At 40.6% G+C, this 27937-nt stretch overlaps 1 protein-coding gene across 4 annotated transcripts; it reads right to left on the bottom strand.

Annotated features, from left to right (window-relative positions):
* Positions 1-27517, bottom strand: LOC133469388 (myosin-binding protein C, fast-type-like). Of its 4 annotated transcripts, none has more exons than XM_061756390.1 (29): positions 27439-27469; positions 22219-22236; positions 20219-20239; positions 15343-15405; positions 15103-15251; positions 14238-14355; positions 14076-14124; positions 13380-13439; positions 13123-13286; positions 12862-12994; positions 11469-11593; positions 11255-11360; positions 10190-10359; positions 9577-9742; positions 9384-9490; positions 9262-9291; positions 8976-9118; positions 7885-8044; positions 7214-7318; positions 5632-5820; positions 5415-5549; positions 4838-5005; positions 4206-4294; positions 3938-4133; positions 3717-3856; positions 3479-3638; positions 2213-2349; positions 1824-2010; positions 1-149 (listed from the first exon to the last, which is right to left on the bottom strand). In XM_061756390.1, exons 1-29 carry the CDS (start codon positions 27452-27454, stop codon positions 124-126), a joined length of 3330 nt encoding a protein of 1109 aa, XP_061612374.1. In that variant the 5' UTR covers positions 27455-27469; the 3' UTR covers positions 1-123. The 4 variants fall into 4 exon arrangements, with proteins under 4 accessions (XP_061612374.1, XP_061612373.1, XP_061612375.1 ...); XM_061756389.1 differs by having other exon boundaries at positions 20219-20242; XM_061756391.1 differs by lacking the exon at positions 20219-20239 and having other exon boundaries at positions 27439-27517.
* Positions 27518-27937: the final 420 nt, after the last annotated feature.

Below are 27937 nucleotides of genomic sequence, written 5' to 3' on the forward strand. Positions count from 1 at the left end.
TGCAAATGAAGTACGACCAAATTAAGCTCACACGTATTTTTTTTCATTTTTTTATTTGGTTTCATCATGACAATGTGTGACTTTCACTGTCCACTCTTGAGTTGGCGTCACATCTTCCTTTTCTTAGCCCTGGTTTGGATCCACAGGAGCTGTTGCACAGCAGGACAGGTGATTGGCATTTGTCCAGAGTAAAGTATTACAACTATTGATTACACTCAAGTTATTGCCCAGCCCTCTTTGTATTATGCTAGTTCATTCAGTAGAGCTTTTAAAAATTTGCTTCAGCCTAATGTGTTTTGTACTTTGTCATACACTCATGGGTTACTTTATGAGGTACACATGCACAATCTAATGAGGCAAAATGATACATTTCAAGGTACAAATGCTCAATTTTGATGCTTCGGTTAGCTTATTTAGCGACATGAGTTACGCGTCTAGCCGCCACTGCAAATTTAAAAACAATAATGCAAATATTGTAAAATGGAATACCTCTCTGACAGTGCCAATCAAAAGAAATGAGGAAACAAAGAAGTGTCACTCAAAAGTGTATTATTTTCTCCTGGTACGCTTCCAAATGTACTCGAGCAAGGTTCACACGCGATTGTGAAAGCCATCCGGCCAAAACGTCTTTGTAGCCAGCTCCTCTTGTTTGTGTTCTGCAGTATATCTGTATTCGCAACAACATTAGCGATAGCATTGGCAACAAACAAGATGAAGCGAGGCGTTATTGATATACTCCCCCACCACGCTCGGAAATCATTACGGGGATGCAACTACAGGTGGCGTGTAAACAGATTAGAGCTGACTTAACGGATATGTCTTCAGTTTAGCATGTTTACGGTTAGCGCCCGCATACAGTACAAACTCAATATTTGCTTGCCTTGTTTTGTTTAAACATCTGTGATAGCAGCAAGAACGAGGATAATGTGCGTAAATTATACTTTTGAACCTCACTCGGCTGTTTCCTGGTGTGTTGCAGCCTGCCAGATTGTCCTCAATTATTAACGATGTCAACAAATGCCAGTTTTGCTCAATTTTGTGTTTATTTGTATTGTTTTACTTCACTAGTCTGTAGAGCAAAGCTGCTGTTTACATTTTTGTGACCAGTAAGGGATGAAAGCAGCATCATGTGGTTTGTGGTTCCTTCACGTGGTTTAATCCGTTCCGTAAACAGGCATGTAACGCAAAACAATCGTATCTGAAATCATCTTTTCCCATTTAAGTGAATGGAAATGCCGTTAATCCGTTCCATCCTCCAAAGTAATTTTTGTAATGTCTTTTTAAAATAAGAAAAAAGCATTCTATATTGTTGTTCTTCATGAAAAACATAGTGATAACATAATTGAATAGAAGGTAAAGAATTAAACAGTTTCTGCATCATGATCAATTCACTGTAATTGTGCGGCTTCTTCTGGTGTGCATGGAGACGGTCACAACTCCACAGTAAGTTGCAGTAATATACGTCGTTTCTTTGCAGAGGATAAAAAATATAGGCCTGAGTATTGTTTTAATATTGTCTGTCTACATGGGTTACTCCACAGTTTATGTTGAAATATCTATTGCCTATAATAACGCAACACCGGTGCTATTCGCTAGCCCGTCAATGGCATTTTCTTATTTATATACTTATTTTCTTATGTATTTGTTTTTATTTGGACTATTTGATTTCTTATTTCGTTTCTCAACAGAAGGCACCACTGTATCACATTGGCGACGTCTTGTAGCATCTTATGTTCAAGTGAGGAAATGCGCTTCATTTGGTCAGGCCATAGCCGTGTCCTGTCTTTGCCGCCATCTCGTGGCATTTGTAGACAATTACAAACCTCGAATGTCCAGCTTGCACTCCACCTCGTCCTTGCCCAGCTCGTTGGTGGCCACGCAGGTGTATTTGCCTCCGTCGAAAGTGCTGGGCTTGCGAATGTTGAGGGTCACCACGCCTTGGTTGTTCTGCATCAAGTACTTGGGGTCCTCCCCGATGCGCATCTTGTTCTTCATCCACACGATCTTGGGCTGAGGAGCGAAACAAATATATAACCCAGCGGAATGGAACATTACGGAATAGACGGAGCAGCCATTTGTCTTTCCTAAGAAAGGTCACCGTGGGGAGATCTGTACGTCTTCTGACAGATACTTCAGTTTGCATGTAAAAAATGGCGGCAACGCTGTCGTATGACTCAGCCTCCGTAGGCCTTATTAACATGATCGTATATACCTTAGGGAAGCCTCTGACGGCACAGCTGATGGCAGTGCTGTACCCGGCCACCGCAGTTCTGTCCACAAGGGGCTGAGTGAACTTAGGCACACAGGACATGTCCTTCTCCTGGAAGGGGGCTTGTTTCAGCTCCAGACCTATGTGAGGAAAAGTGGCATGCGGCAGCAGATCAGATGGGATCCAAATGTTGTTGTATGCTTTTACTTGGCGGCAGAGGTGGCAAATGTTTACACAAACGTGTATTTAAAAACAAAAAAAACAAAAAGTCTTTAACTTTAAGTAACTAGGGGGAAAAAAGTAGAGAGTGGAATGTACTTCAATACCGTGTAAAGAGATTTCAGATTTGGTTCTAAATATGTTTGAAAATAACTGCTGAAAATATGTGTAAAGACTGAGAACTACTGAATTGGGGAGATATACTGTAGCGTTCTTTTACCATTTCAGTTTGCCTGATTCTTTTTTTTTGGGGTGGGGGCGGAGGCGTGGCTAAAACAGCACCCAGTGTGGCACTTGGCGTCCAGAATGAGTCCTCTCTCCCCCAGGATATCAGAACTTGATCGCAATTGTGAGAGGCAGTTAGCTAGCCAGCTACTGTATGCCTACTACCCGAACATGCATTTTCCCGTCGGAAAGTCTGCTGGCTTGGTTGCTTTTGAGTGTCTTAATGTCAGCCCTAAGTGCACGCAATTCACGCAGAGAAAGGCAGAGGCCGATTCACTTTACAGGGATTTTAGGTATAGTACAAAAGTAAAAATGCTGATTATTTTTTTTGTTCTCAATTATACATAACATTTTTGATAACTTTGCAATACAAAACAAAAATTGTGCAGTAAGTAAATACTCAAGTAAAGTTAGTTGAAAAAGCTACTTAAGTACATCCATCCATCCATCCATTTTCTGAGCCGCTTCTCCTCACTAGGGTCGCGGGCGTGCTGGAGCCTATCCCAGCTGTCATCGGGCAAGAGGCGGGGTACACCCTGAACTGGTTGCCAGCCAATCGCAGGGCACATAGGAACAAACAACCATTCGCACTCACAGTCATGCCTACGGGCAATTTAGAGTCCCCAATTCATGCATGTTTTTGGGGATGTGGGAGGAAACCGGAGTACCCGGAGAAAACCCACGCAGGCACGGGGAGAACATGCAAACTCCACACAGGCGGGGACGGGGATTGAACCCCGCACCTCAGAACTGTGAGGCTGACGCTCTAACCAGTCGGCCACCGTGCCTACTTAAGTACAGTAACGTAATATTTGTACTTCCGACCTGTTTTGGGGATGGTGGCAGTGTTCTTGCTGTGGCGAGGCTCGTCACTCAGGCCGCACAGGTTCTCGCTGTAGACGCGAAACATGTACTCATTGCCCATGATGAGGTCAGACGCCGTGCAGTGCGTTTGTTTGTTGTGTTCATAAACGGTGAACCATTCCTAGAGAAAGACGACATTGCCTTAGGAGAGTCGTACACCTCGGTCACCTGCCGGCTTCCTCTTCCATCTTCGCCTCACCTTAGTCTTCATGTCGGCCTTCTGGATGGTGTATCCGGTGATCTCGCAGTTGCCGTCATCGGTGGGGGGGGCCCACTCCAATGCGGCGTTGAAGCCCCACACATCGGTCACCCTCAAATTTAAAGGCGGCCCCGGCTTTTCTGATTGGATTTAATGTCGCTGTAATGCAATTAAGTGCTTTTGCAGATGTAACCATGGGACACAATTAAAGGGGAACTTGCCAACAACTCTGAGTTGGAAACTGGCCCGGTCCTCCATGTTCTCGATCTTTAGAACCAGCTCGTAAGTTCCGGAGTGCTCTCGTTCTGCTGAACGGATGAAGAGGATGTTGTCCACGTTGGAGGTACGGACGTTGACGATTTTGGGGTCGATGGGTTGCCCATCTTTGAACCAGGTTGCGACAGGACGTGGTTTACCCTGCGAGACAAAGCACCCCGATAATTGATAGATCTGAAATCTTACCAGTCGAGGGTTTTTTTGTTTTCAAACCTGGAAGGGGATGGTCAGGTTAATCTTTTCTCCCACTTTCCTGATGTACTTTGTCCTCAGGTGCCGAGGGAGGCGGATTTTAGGATGCTCTAAATTAAGTAAAGAAAAAAGGTTATTCTAGTTCGCAGATTATAAAGTAGAAACCACAACATTACACTAATGTGATCCATTGTGAGCTATTTAATCTAACCAGCCTTTACGATGGTTGTTTTTTTATTGGCTTCGGTGGACTAAATGGAGGAAGTACCGTGACCCATTCCAGACTCGTCCACAATCGGTGAAAATCCACAATATAGAGAGACCATATAAAACATATTGTGTTTTTAGTTTAAGCCATAAAATACCCCTCCCACACGCTGCCATCACATTGAAAGTTACTTAAACATACTTTTTAAACACAAGAAAATGTATGTTTTTTAATTGGCCAATTTATAGAGGACTTAAGACTGTGGGTGACTGTATAGCATGCTGAAAGAAACATAAATGAGGTCATTGTTTATTGACTCGACTTTCAGCACATTTTCGTCAGTGACAAAAAAAATCCATCGTTTTTCAACCCCTACTTTATACTAGTAGATGTAGGAGAGTCTTCAAACCCTAAATCTCCATACAGAGACAAAATAATGACCCACCCATGACCTCTTGGATGGTGACGGGCTGTGACATGACGGCAGGAGGACTGCGCCCTGCAATGTTCATTGCCACCACCCTGAAGTTGATCTTCTCCCCCACAGGTAGGCCACGTACCACATAGGTCTGCTTTTCCCACAGGTCCGTGTTGGCCACCACCCACTCAGTATCTGCAGCGGGCAAAACAATAAGAAATGCATTCCACAAAACTTGATTTGCATCTGTCAAGTGTTCCAATTCAAAATGTTCTTTTGGCTTTCTGGTGAAATTTCAGGATAACCTTTGGGTGTGATCCTAATTTGACCTGAGGTTAGAGTGTCAGAGTGTCATCGGCAGGTTATATACAGAGACTGGAAGAGTCACAGAAAGGCAGAGAAGTGGACATTGCTTCATGAAACACCTGTTGTAAATTTTGCTGTTCAGCTGAAAAGTTGGATGAGTGCATTCAAAAGTTTATAGAAGGTCAAATTAAGTTCACCTGTAAAGGTTGAAGTGCATTTTAGGTTCATTGTGAAATTCCACCCAAAAGCTGCTCAATATCCCTAACTTTTTGTGAGGAGTGTACGTCTTAGACAGGACCTCCATCTTTGCAGTATTCAATAACGTAGCCATCCAAGCCGCCGGCTCCTATTCTCTCCGGGGCGAGCCACTTCAGGGTGCACGTGCTGTCCGTCACGTCATGCACCATCAGACGTGTTGGCTCGCTCGTCGGGGCTGAGCGTCGCAGAAAGAAAGAGCCGCTGAGTCGTAGAAGAAGACCATTGAGGAAAGGAAGCGCGGCAGCCGTGACGCCTACCGATTGGCATGAAGGGCTTGGAGCTGAGACTCGGCGGAGACAGGCCGATGCTGTTGACGGCAAACACCCTCATCTCGTACACGACTCCTTCAATCATCCTCTTGGCCTCGTACTCGGTCGATTCGTACACGTCGAAGTTGAGCTTTGTCCATCTGGAAGAGCCTTTCTTCTTTCTCTCCATCAGATAACCTGATGAATTACAACCACAATTCCAATGAAGTTGAGACGTTGTGTTAAACATAAATAAAAACAGAATACAATGATTTGCAAATCATGTTCAACCTATATTTAATTGGATACACTACAAAGACAAGATGTTTAATGTTCAAACTGATAAACTTGATTGTTTTTAGCAAATAATCATTAACTTAGAATTTTATGGCTGCAACACGTTCCAAAAAAGCTGGGACAGGTGGCAAAAAAGACTGAGAAAGTTGAGGAATGCTCATCAAACACCTGTTTGGAACATCCCACAGGTGAACAGGCCAATTGGGAAGAGGTGGGTGCCATGATTGGGTATAAAAGGAGCTTCCCTGAATTGCTCAGTCATTCACAAGCAAAGATGGGGTGAGGTTCACCTCTTTGTGAACAAGTGCGTGAGAAAATAGTCCAACAGTTTAAGGACAATGTTCCTCAACGTTGGAATTTAGGGATTACATCATCTACGGTCCATAGTATCATCAAAAGGTTCAGAGAATCGGGAGAAATCACTGCATGTAAGCGGCAAGGCCGAAAACCAACATTGAATGCCAGTGACCTTCGATCCCTCAGGCGGCACTGCATCAGAAACCGACATAAATGTGTAAAGGATATCACCACGTGGGCTCAGGAACACATCAGAAAATTAATGTCAGTAAATACAGTTCGGCGCTACATCCGTAAGTGCAACTTGAAACTCTACTATGCAAAGCAAAAGCCATTTATCAACAACACTCAGAAACGCCGCCCGCTTCTCTGTGCCCGAGCTCATCAAAGATGGACTGATACAAAGTGGAAAAGTGTTCTGTGGTCCAACGAGTCCACATTTCAAATTGTTTTGGGATATTGTGGACGTTGTGTCCACCGGGCCAAAGAGGAAAATAACCATGTGGACTGTTATGGACGCAAAGTTCAAAGGCCAGCATCTGTGATGGTATGGGGCTGTGTTAGTGCCAATGGCATGGGTAACTTACACATCTGTGAAGGCACCATTAATGCTGAAAGGTACATATAGGTTCTGGAGAAACATATGCTGCCATCCAAGCAAGATCTTTTTCATGGAAGCCCCTGCTTATTTCAGCAAGACAATGCCAAACCACACTCTGCACGTGTTACAACAGCGTGGCGTCATAGTAAAAGAGTGCGGATACTATAAAAGCAGCCATAAAATTCTAAGTTAATGATTATTTGCTAAAAACAATTAAGTTGATCAGTTTGAACATTAACTCTCTTGTCTTTGTAGTGTATTCGATTAAATATAGGTTGTACATGATTTGCAAATCATTGTATACTGTTTTTATTTATGTTTAACACAACGTCCCACTTCATTGGAATTGGGGTTATAAAAGTATTAAGCATATTTTAGTACGTCTTCATTCTTTACCCTTGATTTGTGCACCGCCATCAAATTTGGGAGGTTCCCAGACGATGCTGGCGCAGTCTTCTCCCACTGATGTGCACTTGACACACTCAGGAGGGTCAGGCACATCTGAAATTTAAACATCAGCAAGGTTTACAACTAGAGAATGCAATTTCCGTAGAAATTGCGTTTGAATGCTGACTGACGCCTAACATGAGACTTGAAATTTACTGGTTTGAATTGTTCAAGATGTGGAAGGTGGAGGTAAGTATGTCAAAAATGTCTTTGCAAATTTTGGTGCAAATAGTATGGTATTTTGAATGTGGAAAATATTTCTCAAGATGTCTTCAATGAGGTGAACAGTTTGAAGATGGAATCGTTTGAATCGGTCAACAAATGTCGAAAATGGAGGTAAATATGTAAAAGATTTCTTAACCTGAGAATTTTACTGTAAAATCTGGTACTTTTACAAATGTCACAGATAGTTCCCAGGATGTCCTGAATGAGCTGGATATTTTGGCGGTCAAGAAATGTGAATGGAGGAGATATCGCTTGATTTGGGGATTTTTTTTCGTGTACATTTGGATATTTGGGAAATGGGAATAATTCTCAAGATTTCCTCAATGAGCGTAATAGTTTGACGTTTGAATGGTTTGAATCAAATGTCTTTTAATCACAACATTGCCTTGACCTACCTACGACCTTGACAAACAGCACGGCCTTGTCTTTTCCAGAGGGGTTGGTAACAACAATGGTGTAGTTGCCCTCATCCTCCCGCTCTGCACCCTCAATGATGAAGCAGCTCAAATCCTTTTTGCTCTCCACCCTCACACGCCCCGAAGTCTCTGTGACTGGCTAGCAGAGAAGAAATTGCACCTTTTCACAGGTATGTTGTACTCCCATTCACTTATAAGTGTAAGAAAGAATAGCCTTTTTTCTCTCTCATCAATATGTGTATGTTATTGCACATTCAGTAGAACTGCCTCCATTATACGCAGTACATGCAGACATGATCACTATTGAGTTGCGAGTAGTCTCTGAGGCAGCAGAGTGAAAATACCATTTGTAAGGTTAGAAGCAGGGCTCATGTTTGTCATAACGCTATTTCAGAGCAGCTAACCAGAGAAGCTCGAGGGCAGATCAACTTTGTGTTTATGAGAAGTGAATTCACTTGCCCTGACACATTGCGAGAATCAGATGTATGGCTTATAGTGTTACAGTATACGCTGTAAAGATGAGCTACTGTACGTATGGAGAGAAAAAATCCACTTCAATGCATGTCTATATTTTGTAATACATGTATGTTGTATCATGACAGAGAGTCAAATTTATTTTGGACGCGAGCCACATGGTAGTCATGGTTTCCCCGAGAGGGCCATTATGAATAAGTAACCCATCAAAATGTATTGTCGCCTCATTATTAATTCCGATTCATGGAGTAATGGGTAGAAATCAATTTAACATTATCAAAGAATAAAATGTGCATGTGAGGTGCAGGTTTTAACGTAGTCCACTTGGGGTTGCTTTTCTCACGATCCACACTTGAATATCTGTGACTTTGAGTGTGTGTGGCTTTAAAAGGTTGACCCTGGCCTGGTGAGTGACGTGGCCGTCAGCGAATGTGCATCTAGAATTGGCTGTTGTGAGCTCAGGTTAGCAGCTAGCTGTTAACTGGCTAACCGTTAGCCAGTCTTTGTGTCGAATGAATGAATCTGCTGTGCATCAGCAGATGCCGTAGCAGCTCGTGCAGTTAGTGTAGCTCGTGATGTGTTTGTCACAGCCTTACCTGGTCTCCTTTGGACCAGACCACAGTAGGTGCTGGTTCTCCAGTGATGTCGACATCCAGTCTCAGCTTGTTGCCCGCCACCAAAATGATCGTGTTTTGGGACACCATTTTACCGGTGGTGTCCAGGTGGATCTTTGGAGGCTCTTAAAGCATATGTTTAGTGCAAGAAGATATATATATATATTTTTATTTTTATTTTATTTTTTTTTACAATGTGATCAATGCAAAAGAGTAATAAAAAGCTTTTCATATGACGTAGAAGTCAGGGAAACTGAAATTGATTTACCCTGTCTTGGCACATAGTCGATCTTGATTTCTGTATCAAGAGAGAAAAAGAGACGGTTTTAATGCTGGTGGTTGATGATGAATGTATTCTCATGACCTCAGTAATGTTTGTGTTTCCCTCACCCAGGAAGTTGAGTTTGGCCGAAAGTGACAGAGCGTATCCATCAGGAACGAACGTGTAGTCTCCAGCATCCCCGGGCTTCACATCGTTAATGATCAGACGATGAAACCTGAAACAAGCCGGAGAGATGCTCTGACAGAAGGAAAGTTAATTAAGGTGCGCTTTTTTTCCCCATCTCTTTCCTCTTCTCTGTACCTTCCGACGTGTGTCATTTTGATGCGTTCGCTGGGCATCACTTCCACTCCATCCTTGTACCACTTCCCTGTGACCTTGTCATCAGACACCTCGCACTTGAACAAAGCCTGCTCAGTTGCCTTCACTGTCAGATCAGCGATGTCCTGCAACACCTGCAGTTGTTTTTCTGGGCACATTGGAAACCACATTGAGAACCTTTATCCAGGACAGATTCATTATGATATTTTGCGTCCAACCATTATCCCTATGGCAGTGTTTCCCAACTCTTTATTGAACCAAGCCACATACCTTACATTAGAGAAACAAAAATGCAGTATGTACTGAAATAATGATAATCTCTTCTCAATTTTCTCACAAATTTACTCTCACTTTTAAAATCTGGGCCTGTTTGAATGGCTAGACAGTTTAATAGTAGGGGAAGAGTATTTAATTGTTCTGCCTATCGCTATACATCGCTGGGATAGAAATAAAATAAAATCTGACCAGTTAAGTGACATTGGATAATTTCCCATGACACAGTGGTTGGGAATCATTGCCCTTTGGGGCACACTAGTGTGGATTTTTCCTTTGAAAGGCCTCAAAAGCTAGCAACTGAAAATGTTGCCAGTAATACCTTCCACCTCCACCTCTCCCTTGGTATGCCCCCCGTTTGTCCAAGCATGGTACATTCCGATATCCTCGAGTGTTGCTTCCTGGATGATGAGCATGTGCTTCTTTCCATCTTTCTTGAACCGATATTTTGTGGACTCGCTGTCTTTTAAGATTTCCTGATCCTCATAGAACCTGGAAGCAAATAAAACACAGATATATGAATACAATGTAATTTTTTACCCTTCTGAAAAAAATATGCACAGCGTGTGTTTTTTTTGTCACTTGCCAGTAATTGGTCATTTTTCATTAAACCATAACAGTGATAGTATTATCAAGAATAACAGCTTTGTTGGTAAATAATTAAAAGTGAAAATATAAACGTGACTAATATTTAGCAGGCATTTGTGAAGGCAACAATATTATGGATGTATTACAATATTTTAGGCCATCAAATATAATAACATAATAAAATAATAATAAATAAATAAAACATAATAAAATGTGTACAGTATAATACAAACATATGGATATACAATAAATGAAAACGGTCACAGCTCCTCAGTAAGCTGTGTTGTTCTTCGCAAATGATAAAAAATATATGCCTGTGAATATCTACATGTTTTTGCGCCATTGTTTGTGTTTAAATAGCCATTGCTTAAAGGGTTATTATCCCCTAAAAACCGATGCTATTCATTAGCCGGTCTATGGCTTTTGCATTGTTTGTTAGCATTGAGCTAAACGGACTGTCGTAAGGAGAAAGTGTAATTTTCTTTTGTTTTATGTTTACTTTCAGTAAACTGTTAGTGGCAATAAACAGACAAATTGCTCACTATTTGCCTGATATATATCCAATCTTTGCTCGCAAGTCAAAACAAACAAACAAACAAAAACGGCCGAATGACGGCTTCTATCTAAAAAAAATAAAAAATAAAACATAAGTCGTGTCACTCGTATCTCAAGATACCATCATAAAGTACTTTGCCTATTGATCCAGATTTTTTGAGAGAATAACATTTCAGGGATTAAGAGTAATTATACACTCATTGAAACACATATCAAACTTGATTGAGACTTGAGTAGTACTGACCACATCACGTGGGCGCCCTCCTCCGACACCTCAATCTCAAACTCCACTCTCTCCCCTACTACCACGTGGTAGTCATCCATAAGCTTGGTGATGGTTACGGGGGGTTCTGGGTGTGTAAACAAGAGAGGAGGAACTTTAGAATCTTACCATCGATGTTAAGGCTCACTATTTTTGACGGCATTGTTACAGGACCGAGACGGAAAACCCGATGTACCTTTGACGAACACCTCAGTGAAACACTTGTCTTCACCGACCACACACTCGTAAGCAGCGTCATCACTCAGGGTGGTCTTGTTGATGGTGAGCGTTCTGATGTTCCCGTTTGTCTCCATCACGTGCCTTGAAAATAACGTGTAAGATTTTATGCAGATGTTTCAGGTATCTGTTCTTGATTTGAGTATTCATTTTTCTGGTGACTTTATACTTTTACTCCCTACATTTGAAAACAAACATCCGTGGTTTCTACTCATTACTTTGTCAAAATAGGCTAGTTACTTTTCTCAACCTCCACGTGTGATGACGTGATTTAAAAAAAGAGACTTATAAGGTGGGAAAAACAGGGACAGTAACATTTTATACTTTTTTAAAAAAATGTCTTCTTGTGGCAAGCTATCAAAACAGGTATTCTATATAATTGACAGAAAAATTAAAGTTGTACTTTTGTACTTAAGTACGTTTCAGTGTCTGTTTTTTACATTTTTTATACATAAGTAAAGGACACAACTATCAGTTCTATTACTTACTACCGAGTGTGAGTACTTTTTCCACCTTTGGTTATTTGTTATATTTATTGAACTATTAAAAATCTACATTTGAATTTAAAGCTTCAGTAGGTGATGGGATTGGTGCTAATGTTAAGCATTTTTATAATGTAAGCAACAATATAAACTGCAGCTTCGATCTTGTTTCGATGCTACACCGACTTGTAAAAAGAAAAGACAGCATCTCTTTTATTGCCGTAACAGGAGATCACCTACTTAAGAGTGTAAGTATTAATATTTTAGCTCTTAATATTGGTGTCATAGCCTGGGCATTCCTTGTTTTGTGCTAGCGCGAGCATTGGGGCCAATGTTACTAATGCCGATTTAATATTAGATGGGATTTTTAAACACGTTAAACATTAAACAGATGTCGTACAAGCTTGATTTAAGACTATAAATGAAACCGCAGGGGGACCTACTGATCGACACACTCAAGCGTACTGGCAAGAATATTTCTTATAGCATGCATTTTTTTCATGCGTTCAAGGCTTTTTCTCACGTTAAATGTTGAATTACAGGTCGTATTTTATCAGCATTAGCCTACGTGAGGCGTAAACGTCTTGGCAGTGTGACTTGCTGAGCCCTCTGGGAGGCTTCTTATGAGGGCCTAAAAATAAGACGTGTGGATGGCAGCGTCGGCCCAAAGTACGACTTTGCAGAGTCGATAATTTTAGCTGTGAATTTGTCAAGCGCTGGCCATCATCCGAGCTCAGTGGCTAATTTACAACCTAATTTTGCCATCTGACTGTTTGAGTATATCACCTGGGGGAAGTTTAACACACACAGTTAAAAAAAAAAAAAAGGCATGCGACATGATTGAGTGTGTCTGTGCTTTTATGTATGTACTTGGCAGAGGGGTTGATTTCGTGGCCATTCTTCAACCATTTGACTTGGGTGTTGGGATCCATCACCTCACACTTGAGGACGATTCTCTTGCCTTTGTCCACCGTGTAGCAAGATTCCAGTTTTGTCAGGAAAGCTGGAAATGCAAGGGAAGAAGCGATAAATGGAAATTCAATTCTCTTGCTTCTCCTCTGGCTGTCCTTCGTCTTCCAGCTTATGCTTCAGATGCTTTTGTGGCGCCTATCCAGCCTCCACCTGACTCACCCTCGGTCGGCTTGGGCTCCACCTTCATCTTTTTCAGACGTTTCAGCATGCCCCTCAGGTCGGTGATGCCGTACTTGAAAGCGATTTTCTCATATTCGCTTGGGTGGGCGTTTTTCAGCAATTCCCATACGTCTATCTCATCCTCTACCTTTCCGGGTTTCGTCCTGTCAGTCACAGGGAAAGAAAAAGGCATTTTAATGAACCAATTATACAGAGTACGAGTTTTTGCTCACTAGTGTAAGCAAAGATGTTCTTACTTCTTGGCGGCTTTGAGAAGAGCGCTGAAATCCAGGTCGCCCTCATCCTCGCCGGCATCCCTGCGTGAAAGGAAACACGCTCACAATAAGCGACTCGGACTGCTTTGTGACCATGAATAAAACTGTGACTGAATGTTTCGGTACAGCTAACGCTAACACCAGTACAGAGCGCAGTTGGTGAAATAAATGCTATGGCTTAGCTACCGAGGCACATCGCTAGCTCACGAGCTAATTAGCATGGATAACATCAGTTGGTTTCCACTCTGATGTTACTTCACATAGCGTAAAAGAGCAGAGAAGTAGCTACTCATTTTCTGAAAAATAACTACTTTTATTGTAGATCTAAATTTTGATTTTAAGAGTTTTAAAAGTTTACTAATGTACCTATGGAGCACGTTCAAACACAAACATTTCAAAATACAATTTATACATACATTTTATAGCTGTATTTACAATACCCTGACACAGTAGAGTATTTTGAAACCGCAATATCTTTGCTAAGAGTCTCCATTTGACATTTCAGTTTTGCCACAGTAACTTGGGACTTGAAGCTGAAGACTTGAGACTTCCGACTTGCTCTCACCTCTGGCAAAGACATCAAACTCAAGCATACAGTATGTTCTTAACGCAACGTTCACAGTTCTTGGCCAACGCTTACCACCCTCTTTGATAGAACATAGAATGAACTGTTCTTACGCTCTCTTGAATGCAGACAAAATGTCCGCGTGCTGCTCTTGCTGGGAGGCTGAAATGAGAGAAGTTGCCGAGATGGCGCATTAGGGCCGGATCAAACCGGAACATCGGTGTACGTGGAATGCGCAAGCAGCCTCCGAGCGGCCCGGCTCGGCTTTCACTCACCCTCCACGGAGATCTGAAAGACGGAGCTGTCACATTTGTCTTTGGACGTCACCTCGCACCTGTAGCCACCGGCGTCTCCAGCCACCACTTTTTTCACCACCATCTCAAAAGTGTAGATCTTTTAGGGGTAAACATATAGACAGAAAATAATAATCAAAAGCCTTTATTGTCATTGTATGGTGCAGACACAATAAAATTGGCGTGCAACATTCAGCTTACAAAAAAGACACTATAATAAGGCAACATTTAAAAAAAGGTTTGAAATAACTGACAGAATTTGCCTGACTGGTAGCTGCACCATGTTCAACTGGTTCAAATCTGAGTTGCTTGCCACCGCCTTTCAGCGTAAAAAGGCAGCTGAAGTTCACGTCTACATGTCACTTGCTACTCTCACCTTGTCGCAATGTGCCATTTTTCTATTTTCAAGGATGTTTGTTCTAGACGGTACAAAGTGTTTGGTAGCTGAGCTGAAACGCGCGCTGTCATCACTCAGTGTGGCATCGTAGTTAACGCTTGTTCAACTTTCTTCTTATTGATTTGAATAATGAGGGGGGAACAAGAGAAATAGGGACGAGGGAGCATTAATGATGATGATGCAACAGTTTCAGAGAAGCAGGATATTCCCTATCCATAGCCTAAAAACCATCATGCTTCATTAGTTAATTGCTTCAGTTTGAGCATTATGCAAGTTAGTAAAAGAGCAAAACTATTTTGTGTGCAGAGGTTTTTTTACTTCCACTTTTACCATTTTTTATTTATAATTTTTTTTAGTCAGGTATCTGTTCTTTTTACTTGTGTTCAGAGTTTGAGTAGTTCTCCCACCTGTGATTAGCAATACAATTTCTTGTTTGTATCTCCGACGCACCTTTGTATTCCTGTCATAGGTTTCTTGAAACTGCATGTGTTTCCCAGCCTTGCTGCTCAAGTCCAGCCACTTTCCCTTCAGCCACTTGATGGTGGGTTTCTTCACCAGGGCGCTCGAGTCAACCTTTGCAATGACGATCAGATCCGTTCCTGTCATTGACGACACCGGTCAGTAGCGTCCATCACTTCATGACAACGTATGCTTTGCCATAGTTTCAACCCTTCTGTTCACACGTCTAACCTGCGACAGCGATCACTTGATCTGGCGGCTTCTCCAAGAAGAGCCCAGTGAGCTCTGTCGCCTCTGAAATATCATAAAAATACAGTTCTTTTTCATCATTTTATTATATACTGCATAAAGATTGATAATGGAAACACCACCACTGAGAAGACAACACTGATAATGACGATGATCGCAAAAGTCTGAAATGCACCAAAAATACATTGTCAAATAAATGTAAATAAAAACTCAAATAAAAACTTCATAAACACAACATTAAAACTCAACATTTGATACACAACAGCATAAGAGAGAGATACAGTAGGTGTGGTCCCTATACTGTCACAGGACCATACTGTAGTATGCATTTCATCTTATATGCTGTCCTTCTACTACTACAAATATAACGACAACGTGTCACAGGAGCGGTTTTGTGCAATTGTATGGATTTGTTGATTAAGTCAGCCAGTTTAAATTAATATCAATCCGGAGCCGCAGTATATAACTAACCTAGTATGATGTAAAGTGTGGCGAGATAACAGCGATGCCAATAAGGTCCCTTTAGTGGTATGGAGTTCAGTTCTGTAGAGTTCAGTTGTATTGAACTTTCTCGTACAATTCATTCGCATTTCATCTTTAAGAACTGTTTCAACTTTTATTAAGGTACAATTTTTATTTAACTTATATGTACAATAGATTTTAATTGTATCATTATTTAAGTGCAGTTTTATTTATTTTCCTATATTTAAGCGCAGTTTTAACGTTCAAACTCCACAGTTGCTTCGGATAATATTAAATATACTTTTTTAGGAATACAACTTTTTTGATGAACACTTAGGCCTGATACACTACTGTAGTTGGTCACAATGGTGGTACTTGGAGAGCTTAGTTTTCTTTTTAGCAACTCACAAGAACACTCGTTGACTTTAAAATTTCAGACAACATCAACTGAATGTCAAAAATACAAAGCACACGTAGACGGCACCTGTGCAACATAAAACATCGGGCTGCAGACGCTCCATAAAATGACATTTGCATGCGCTGGAAACTCAACGCAATCCAACGCTTACACTCCCCTACAGCGTTCACGTTAGCTGGGAGAGAAACAATTTGCAGTTATACAAGCGTTAAGAGTATGTGTGAAATTTTATGAGTGAATGAATGCAGCACACAGCGACAGGCAATGCGGTCACCTCCCCAAAAGCAAAAAATAAATAAATAAAAATGTCCTCTTCGAGGTAATCATGGCTGTTATGAGTCAGAACACAAAAGAATCAAGCAGGTCCATTTACTACTCTTTCGAATCATCACATTTAGGATAAAATATGGATTTGAAATGACCTTAAATACTTCTGTAGGACTGAATATGTTAGATATAAACCACCTGTAGCACTGATAGCAACCACTCAGTCGTTTGTTGTTTCCATAGTAAACCAATTATAGCCCACGGTATGCTGTATATTTTAATTCGCGCTAAGTTAGCAGTTGGTTCCTGCTTCATCAAACTGTGGGTAAGAATATGACCCCTCAACCCGCATTCTTAGACTTTAACCCCGCGGGAAAGGGTTTAAACAACCTTGGCATGTAAGAATTTCCAACTGTCTACCCTGAGCGACAGGCACACTGACAACTGGTGCAATTACTGCTGTGGAGATCAAACAAACATAACACAAGAGGGCTGAAATCCTCCTACATGGAGTGCTAAGAGTGAGGCAAGAACATCTCCATGACATCAACTTACATTTCTAAAATCTATTCGACGCGCCGCAGAAGTTTGCGGTCTACAGTTGTCGCGCTTCTTGCAAACTCGACTGTCTCTGCCTCCTCTTTCCAATTGCTGCTATCATTCTGCTGAGCTCTCGCGCTATTTCCCACAGAGGTTTTCCCTGATGGAAAAGACTTCAGCACGAACGCCACTTTGAGCTAAGATAGGATTTTTTAGACCAGTACCAGAATCACGTGATTCCCAGTCTACTTTTCATGATAGTATTACAAATAATGCATATTTGTTCATCTATCTATGCCAGCGACATATTAGGAAAGGCAGAACAATTAAATGCTCTTCCATCAGATGGCCTCAAGGTATAATTCATCTGTGTAGGAACCTGTTGCCTTTCATAATAGCTTTGTGCACAAATAAACAGGCCTAGATTTCACACTACGTTTGTCATTTGAGTGTAAAATTGAGTGTAGTGTTGCCTTGAGATACGGGTTTACTGTAATTGTTTCCATGACCAAGCTTGTAATGCCACTAATACACTTGTATCTCAAATCATCTTTCCCCATTGAAAGGAATGGAAATGCCATTAATTCGTTCCAGCCTCCCCACCCAAAAAAAATTGGTTTTGTAATGTGTTTTTTTAAACAAGAAAAATAGCACTCTATTATATTGTAGCATAAAAACATACAGTAATGATATAATTAAATAGGATGTAAAGAATTTAAATGTTTCTGCCACATTTTTGGCTTCAGTTCAATTGACATTGTGCTGCTCCATCTGGTGTGCACGCCTTGGCCGCCTCGGGGCAGTATAATACAGATTTACGCATACGGTCACTCCTTAGTAAGGGGCGTCAATATTTGTTCTTCGCAGAGGATAAAGAATATATGCCTTCGAAGTGAGATGAGTTCACTGCCACCACACAGGACTCGTTTCTCGAATTTCTGCTCGGCCGAATGACGGTTTGGGTGACTCGTATCTCAAGGAACCACTGTATATACTTTTGGTGACATTTTTCTTTGGCGGTGTGCCGTGAGATTTGATTTTAATTTTTGTTTAATGTAAATGTGCCTTTGCCACAATAAAGTTTGGGAAGCACTGTTCTACACAGTCAGAGCCATCCCAGAAGAAAATTAATGATGAGTGATAAGCTACTAAACCCAATTATAATGATCCCTGTTATCCTAGCAGACTATGTAGTTTTGATTAAGTCCTTGGTGCAGGGTTTCCCAAAATGGATTGGTCAGAGACTAATGTTATCATTAACATTGACATGAACTGGTCACAACTATTACCATATAGGATAACAAAAATGCGCTTAAACGCTTCCAGAAATGCTCTACGTTCCACGACCCCTTAAAAGCAGGAGGACAAGGTTGGCACCAGACCGTAGAACACTGGGAGCAACAAATTCCAGTTTTTGGGTTTCGGTTGTAAACCTGAACTGGACATGTTTGAGATGTTTGACTCCTCACAGCTGAACTGCAACTCACAGTAGAGAGTCTACTGTACTTTATGTATCGTCTTCTCAGCCTTTGGACTTTGGACTTCAGACAGAAGGACAAGCTGCAAGAAAAACAACACGTCTGATGTCCTGGGACTGATTCCCTCAAGTCTTCTGCTTCCTGAGGAGTTTATTAATAAGCCATAATGTTCAGTTGAGGGCAAAGTTGGAATAGCACATGATGCTGGGGCTGCAATTAACAGCTGTTATTGTTCAACAACTGAGCCTCTGCTGCGCTTTCACTCTTATTGTTTAAAATGTCAGCGCAGCAGAAAGGAACCAAAGCTAACAGAACTCCTCGATGGAAACATCAAGTCACGTCAACTCAAAAAATGTGTTGGTGGGAATCACTGTTACGGTACAATAAACAACATGGTTTAGCTGGAGCTCATGTTATAGCACAACTTTAATTAAAGTCCAAAAAGAAGTATGAAGATTATTTCAAATGACAAAATACCTAAAAGTCAACCAGACACCACTATAGGGCCATCCAAGAGTATATTAACAGCTAACCGAGTCTGGAGTATCGAGGAAGTGCAAAGGTAGAAAAACACTTAAAGAGTGAATTCAGAGATTTGTTTTTAAAGACATTATACCTGCTTGAAGATAATTGCTGAAACGTGCAAAGATGAGAACATTTGTCACCGTTTCAGTTTTCCAGATTTTTTTTGGGGGGGGGGGGGGGGGGGTAGCTAAAACGGCAGTGAAGCACTTTGAAGTCCAGCAATTGTCGCCCTTCCCTAATTACTGTACATAACAACTTGAGTTCCTTCAGCCGCACCTGAAAATACATCCTCCTTTTGGACAGTCCGCTTTCGTAGCCGCTTTTGAGCACCTCATTGTCAGCCGTGAGTGTGCGCATGTCACCTGGACAGGTAGGATAGTAAACGGATAAAAATGTCAGGCTGCTTTAGAGCGCCTCATTGTCATGGCGTAGAAAAGCCCCGCGACAGTGGGCTATATCCCAGCCACCGGACACTTTAAGCAGATATGTTTTTGCGGCTCAAATATTTTACTTATTTGTAGGCATAAAATAAATGCTAGACGACATAGCATCTGTTTTTCCAGCTTGTAGCAGTGTTATTTGATTGACAATAAACAGTTGAGCAGGCTGCACTTTCAGTGCATTCAGCAGACACGCCCACAGCGTTTAAGACCGAAGAATATGACTTTATTTTTCACAATTTTGAAGTCTCATTTTATATAAATGGCACTTTTTTTTTTTTTAAATCAAATTTAGACGACATTAATTTTCACTTTACAGGAACTTTAAATGTTTTACAACCTTATTATTCAAATTTATATTTGCTTTTCTAATTTCCTTTGCTGTATTCAGTTTTTTCACATTTAAAGTTTTTTATTTTCAAATTGAAAACAACAAATGAGATGACACTTTTACAGTAAATCCTATGTTGTGTAAATCAACCTAACTCCGCTCTTGGAGTCTAAGAATGCTGCAACAAGTTTACAGAAGGTAATAGGTTTATGACTGATCAATAATCAATATTATTGGCAAAAATAGAGGGCCCCAAAAATCACATTTTTCTCAGGGCCCTATGGAGGTGTGGGCCGGCTCTGACAATGACTACTAAAAGAGAAAAGGTACAAAGAACATGTCACAAACAAACATCTCAGTAAACTTGAACAAACAGCGTTCTTTTCTTTTTCCTTACCATCCGAGTTGGCTTCAGAATCTGCTGCAGACAAAGGGAGAAGCAGGAGTGAGCTGAACAAAGCGACAAGGAAGCAAAAGCACGTATTCCTGCTCAACCCTTGACACACACACACACTCGCGCACACTTGTTTCATGCAATATGACAACCAACAAACAAATGTGGATGAAAATGTGCAGATTCCTGTAAACTTCCTTAATTGGTTTACAAAGGTACTGTATATGACACACCAAAAAAATGAACAAATTGCAATTGGCACAATGTATTGGATACTTCATTAGGCATACCTCCAAATATAATCAAATAGCGGTGAGAAATTCTCACTTAAGAAAGACAAGAGTGCTTAGTTTTGGTTGACACTATCATAAAGGTAGCAGTTCAACAATGTTTAATATTGTGGTTGCTTGCCAATATTCAGGTGACATCAACACTAGAAGTATCTAAAAATGACAGGGGCCAATGAAAAGTGGGCACTTCCTTGGTATTGGACTTATTTCAACTAAAGTGGTGTTAATAATTATATGAACTGTAGTGTCTCCTGCGAAATCACACATTGTGCACACATTGTGGGAAACAAGTCCAAATATCCTGGGAACATATTCATTGGAAGTTTTTTATTTTTTTGTATTTTTATTTTTTATTATTATTAGAAGAGAATCATCTGTTGCACACCTACAAACAAGTGATCACGGACACACTTCGTGTTGGGAGAATCATGACATTTCCACAAAGAGAGGCATGTATGCCTATGTGAATACATTAATGGGATTATGTGGATGGGCATTGGTACGAATGGTCACGTTCAATGTACTGTACATACCTCCATCGGCGGGGGGTACGTCTATAGAAAACGAATTAGAATTAGCCAACGCATATTCCGTAATCTTGTACTGTATGTGGCAAGAATTTTTCAAAAAGCTGCGAGAAAGTGCCAATATTTATTTCTGGGAGGTGCCTACCATCTGCTTCCTGCTGTGGTGTGGCTGCGTAAATAAAGATCATGCTTAAATTATAGGAATAGTTTTGAAGAAACCTGCTCAACAATAAAACGTGTTAATTAACAGATCATTTGCTGCATTCCTGTAATGAATGTAAACAGAATAAGAAGAAACTCCACAAAGATGTTTTTGTCGTCATCTCTCCTTCATTCCTCTGGAATGCAGGCATGCTAAAACACAAAAGAGTAAAAGATGCAAAGTGAAGGTAATACAAGACATTGGGATAATAATAATATAATAATAATGCGCTACGAAATGCAAACATGCCGAACCTAAGTGACATCATCACTGTATTATCCCCATCAGTGGCAAAGTGATTGACCCTTGCCTTATCCTCGTCACTCAGTAATTCACTCAACATTTCATCGGCATTATTCAAAATATTACTGTGACTGATTAGTTCAAATGCATTTTGCGACACTCGATGCATCTCAAAACTCAAACCTCTCACTCTTGTTCTACAAAAAGGAAGCAAAGAAACAGGCCCTCCCCCTCTTTTGATGGCTCCTGTGGTTCTAAAATTAGCTGATTATTATTATTTTGTATTATTATTATTAGTAACAACTGCAAAGCAAATGCAAAGCAATGTGCAATGTGAGCCCAGAGTGGAAAACACAAGTTCAGAGGCTTCAACAGCTGAACAAATATAGTTCATAGAGGTGCACACCAACAAATAAATAGTACGTGTAGCCAAGTATCACATGAGGCTTCGCAACATTTTTGTCACTGGGCTTTCTGTATGCTACTACGACATAATTATTAGGACTGTGTATTTAAAGTCTGACAGATTCACTGAATAGAAGGAACAAAATGACGATCTGGCAAATAAACAACAGTAGTGCCAGTCAATTAACGAGGCCACCAGAGGCGCCTCGTCGCTTGGCACGGCCAAGGTGACAAAGGTGCAAAAGTGAAAACGTGTGAGCTATAATCGAGCGACGATGTGATAATGAAAGGCACACAAGAGGTCAGAAGATAAATGGAGGCGTGCAGCTGACTTACCCTGCACCTCTGCTTTCGCTGCAGGACGAGAAACGGAGGCGACGGATGGTTAGAATTCATCGTTTATGCTCCCTAATACTATAAAGGTACCACAAGACGTACGCACAAATCATATTTACTAGCTTTCATATCCAGTGAATCCAAGCTATTTGCAGGGGATAGGAACCGAGCCCTGCCGCAAATAGCTGAGATCCGCGAGTAATTGACTTCCATCCCAAAAGATTTGTAACTGCCTTTAGATGCCACAAGATGGCAGCGAAACTTTTTTTTCTCTATTGGACAAGGCTATGGCCTGACTAAATAAAGCTGCTCCCCTCACATGCTTTGTTCCAAAATGCCACGAAATGGCAGCAAGAAATATTTCTGTGTTAGACGTGGCTTTGGTCTCAGCATGAAAATAGAAAATAAGTGAGTGTTTCACGCGAATAAGCTAGGACCCCCCCCCCCCCCCCCGCCCCCCAAAAAATAAAATAAAATAAAATAAACGTGAATACACGAATGCGGAGCTGCAAGTATGCAGTACTTTACTGTATCCAGCTCATTTTTTCTTTCTGTTAACTGTTAGTTATTAATCTGCTTTTTATACCACTGAACAAGCTAATACCTGCGCCATCAAATAAAAAGAAATGCTCACGTAGATGACCATTGTGTATCCCAGTGTTCAGCTTCTGGAGTTTTATCAGCATTACAATGGGCTACAATTTAATTGGTCTGGCTAATATTGACTCTAAGTTAGGACAGTTCCTTTTATTCAGAACTGTCATGCAGCCCTTGAACAGCAACAAAAAAAATATTTCCAAAGTGAGGGCAGCATAGCAAAATGTGCTAACATAGAGTCTTATTCCATTTTGTTCCACTGGACCCAGAAGAACTAATATGATCCTAGATCCTAGCATACCTCGGTTGCACAGGGTGACACATGTTCGTGTCTTGAATAACATATGACCCTCAAGTGAACGCTGACATGGTGTACGCTCATAAATCCACTAGACATTCTTTAAAATGGTCACCTTTTATAGAGCCTTAACCTATCACACGAATCTATACAACAGCTCATCTTGAACTAGAGTCACATGACTTGAGGATTTGGCTGCTATTCTTTTAACAAATTAAAAGCACAAAAAGTCCATTTGGAAACAGTGGGTGCGACTGTCAAGGCATAAGTAAGCTGGAAATGGAAACATATTAAATACCAAACTCCCCTCTGAGGGGTCAGTGCAGGAGCCCGTAAAGGCCAGCGATGGTGTCTCATGACTTCCCTACAGACAAGTCGCGCTTATTTTTTGGACCGTTTCCTTAAATAGCCGCACAAACTCGACCTCGCTACCGCTTCATAAATTTACACCGTTGCGGTTGCAAATTGGCATACGTCAATTCCGAGTATTCTGATCGCCTCGCATCATGTTTAAGATGAAGCGGCTGTTGTCACACTAATGTACAGACTGTCAAAAATAATTAACAACAAAAATTAGACCTCTGCTAAATGTTAGTGCGGTAATGCAAGGGACACAGATGTGATGGTATTTAAAAAAAAAAAAAAAAGGTACGTAAGTAGATCGATATCTCAATAATCTATTTCAGCCTGCCAAAAAAAAGTTTTTTTTAATGAGAAAAATAGCACTATAATATTGTCCTTATACACAAACATGCAGTAACGACATAATTAAGTGGGATGGAAAGAATTAAACAGTTTTTGCCACAATTTTTGCTTCAATTCAGTTGACATTGTGCTGCTCCTTCTGGTGTGTGCGCAACGGCCACCTGGGGGCAGTATAATACAGACATACGGCTATACATGGAGACGGTCACTCATCGGTAAGCCGCAGTAATATTTTTTTATTCTTCGCAGAGGATAAAGAATATATGCCTTTGATTATTGTTACATTATTTGTCTATTTTCTGTTAGCCGAAGCTGAACTTTAGTTTGGCTAGTTTTGTTATTTTGTTTTCCAATTAAATTGAATAAATAAATGTTTGACATACATTTAGAAAATGTTTTATGCCTATGTGTTTATCTTGGCATTGCTTTATGTTCTCCGAAAGCAAGATGTTGGGAAGCTTATAAAACCCCTCCAACCAGAAGATTGCTCACAATTTAACATACCATGTAATATTTTGGCTAGTCTGCCACATTATGGATGTGGTTCCAACAGATGTGAAACCACACTGTTGTTATGATGCATACAGTCCAACTTTTATTTTAATGTACCCTTTCGAAATTTTATGGAAATGTTTTAGCCATCCATGATGAATTTCTGTATTTGGGGGCCCTAAATGTCTCTTTTATACCTCAGCTTTAAAATGTGTGGTGTATTTTAGGGCTGGTTTTCACTATTTACGACAGAATGTGCCAAATTTAAGTGCATTCGTACATAGATTCTCGATACATTATGCATGCAGATATAAATGTCACCCTGCTCTGTCAGGCCACAAGCAAAGGGAGAACGGCGTCTGTTGTTGCCTCGGCGACAATGTTGAACCAGTCTGGACAATTCTCTTGCTGTGATAGCAGTAATATTTGCTGCTACCAGGTGACAATTTTGCTTGTTGACCATCTCTTTGCTGCTTCCAATTACTTAATCTTATATTTTACAGACACTCACTAGCCGTACATTTGTTACATTCCATTCCAATAGCAGACTGCAGCAAAATTACCATTTTCTCTTATTTTGCTTTTTACAGGTCGATGTAGGACTATAAGTAAAATCCAAATCCAAATATTTTCTTTTAGTGGTCTCATAATTTTTCAAGAGCTGTATAAATCTTTGTATGCACCAACATGTCACAAGGATACTTTTTATTAGCTTTTGTGAGCTGATATTTAACTAACTCCCTGATCATCTTGAACACTTGCTCTAAGGAGCAGCCTGAGCACTAAAAATAACAAACAAGTATTCCTTACCAGGTTTTTAAATAACCAGAATCACTCACTCTGGAATTGTGTTTGGAAAAAAAATAAAAATAAATGTTGGAACTTGCCAATTGAAATACATAATCATGGTATTTAAAAGCAAGAACAGAAATACTGTAAATGTGTCTTGCCATTGATTGGCTGCTTGTAATTATTATTCAGTTAACTTACAATAATAATACAGAAAATGTAAAAAATAATGCTTCTAGGATAAATGAACTGACTTTACTTGTAACATATCATAGTGTGTTGAGTGTAATAGGACCTGCTGATAGTTGACGGAAATTATTAAATAGGAGTTAATTGCATTTCTATTTATGCCTCATTTTGAAGTACGGCCAATTTAAGGCTCAGCTGCGGGCAAGGCTTTGTGGACTAAATAAATGAAGGAGCTAATGCAATTTGACATTGTGGGCCTTAATGTGAGAAAACGAATTTCACTTAAAATGATCTTCTTAATCATCTAAATATAGATTTATACCCAACGCTAAATTTAGTGAGGCAAGCCGAAAAGTGTTTCGATTCTCATATATGTTCTACTTAGTTAAATATAACAGCATTTGGTGTGGTTTTATGTAGTGCACATTTAAAACGTATGCATTTCTGATCCAAACGCTGAATAATTATCGAAAGAGAGACAAGCACTGCTGAGCTTGATGGGAACCTTCTGATCGCAGAATGATGGTACACGTTGCGATTTATCCCAGCCGTGTGTGTGCAAGTGTTACAGTAGCTAATACGCCGGCGCGCGTGAAACTATCAACTTAAGCGGATGGGGAGGGGAAAAAAAGAAGACGAAAAGGTCACGGGTAGTATACTGGGGATTATTTCTGGCTGTGCCTTGAGGGCCGGAGCTGGCTGCAAAAGGAAGGAGGCGTGATGGATGATTAAAAAAAAAAAAAAAGTGAAACGTGATGCTATTCTCATGCTAATTAACTAATCTTTTGGTTCAATATCACATTTAGTGCATATGTTAAACATCCAGTGGTGTCATGTGGAAATCAAACATTGGCTGATCATCCTTTGCGAGCCTGGCAGTTGAATTTGGCTCAGTTACAGAGCGGTGGGCGGTGCAGATGTCCAGTGAGCTCAATTCAAACGCACTGGCTGTATATGGCCAATAAGCACATGGTTATGTTTCGGAGATAGGAAGAAGAAGAATGTTTCAAGATTACAGAAAAGTCCAGTGGGAAATAATGTGTGAAGCCCATTATGTTCCCAATCACGGCAGAGCGGATGTGTAGGGGATTCATGTTGGGAGGGACTTTCGACATTGTTGACGCAACCTTGACTTGCAAAACTGCAGTCGTCCCGCATGACAATTTCTCATATTGGATGATTAAGAGCCGCTTTGGGTCAAAGTGCCAGTCAGTCTCCACTATAAGGTGAAGGACAAGAGACGACACTTTGAGAAGGTATCGCTTGTTTTAGGAAGCCTTGTTGTCTTGGTGAATGGCTCCTTTACACTCTTTCATCAGCTTGATGTAAAAGATTTTTTTTTGTTGGGTTGACTTCCAGGTGTTATCGCAATCATCGAGTAGATGGCATGAACTGACCCCAATGACCCCCATAAAGACTCGCTATGGGATTATTTATGGCCTCTGGAGCATAAGGCAAAACATCTCTAATCAGATATAACATTAAATATGGCTTAGATCATCAACTTTCCATACTGTATATCTGCACATGTAGTATTTCGGTAATTATTAGGATTGTAGTTATTAGTGTGTAAACCATCATTTCAATACAAGTGACTGTTTAAAACTCAATATGTTCTCTTTTTAATGTTATGTAATGAAAATGAAGAAGAAGAAGAAGGAAGAGAAATGCAAGAACTACATTTATAGTCATTTGGTCATTATAATGTTAATTAATGCTTGTGAGGCTCAATTGAGTCAGGCAGTCTTGTTACTGCATTTACAAATGTGCTTCCTACTAAATTCAATGAAAATGCACAATGTATTCCCATAACATAAATATAGGCAACACAATAGACATGACTTCACTACAACTAAACATTTTTCATAAGGCACTTGCGCGTGTGTGCTTGCTGAGCCATAAAATTTCTTACAGCGATTTATTCTGGCAATCAGCAATAAAAATTGACCCATTTTGGGCCCTGAGCCCAAATTTGGGAAACCCTAATTCATTCTATGACAGCAGATTACTTCAGCACATCTTTTCTTCCAAACCACTTAAATGTACTTTTTGAAGTAGATGTAATGATTCAAAAAAAGTTAAGTTGATAACTTCATAAAGAGCATCTCGGACACCCAAAATGCAAACAAATATTTTGCACGTCGGCGTACCTGCAGGGACCGGCATGGTTTATTCCTGTGTCGTCTCTTTGCTGCAGGAAGACTGGTCGCGGGCGGTTATCTTATTCCTTTTTATTTGTCCCCCCTGACGCTGTTATTCAAAGCTCTCGTGGCACTCGAGTCACCCACACCCCCGACGCTGTAAGTGAGAAGCAAGGAGCAAGGAGGCTGGCGTCACCCTAAAGCACTTTCCAAAAAGTGGAGACGCACTCAGACTCAGAGCACAGGAAAAGTGTGCGAAAAAGGGGCGGCTGAGGGTCGGTCTGAGGTGGTACTCAAACAAAGTCATGGAATTTTTTTTAGAGGTTCAGATTAAAATGTCGAGCTTCTAATAATCATTAAAAGTGCACATTTTGTTTAGTGGTGTACTCTTGGGAATGGCACGTTAAGTAAACACTTTTAATGGCTAAGCCTGTTCCCATGGCTTTTGTAGGATAATGGACAAAAATTAATCAGTAGTTCACTAGCTAGTGGTTAGCACGTCTGCCTC

This window comes from Phyllopteryx taeniolatus, chromosome 19 (genome assembly GCF_024500385.1).
Source record: "Phyllopteryx taeniolatus isolate TA_2022b chromosome 19, UOR_Ptae_1.2, whole genome shotgun sequence".
Classification (NCBI taxonomy): Eukaryota; Metazoa; Chordata; class Actinopteri; order Syngnathiformes; family Syngnathidae; genus Phyllopteryx; species Phyllopteryx taeniolatus.

Bases quoted from the DNA above. Each gene is read 5' to 3' on its own strand.
- LOC133469388 (XM_061756389.1), bottom strand. The intron at 12,995-13,122 runs GTGAGTCAGGTG...TTGCATTTCCAG, and splicing joins GGAGCCCAAGCCGACCGAGG to CTTTCCTGACAAAACTGGAA. The intron at 2,011-2,212 runs GTATATACGATC...TTCGCTCCTCAG, and splicing joins CCGTCAGAGGCTTCCCTAAG to CCCAAGATCGTGTGGATGAA.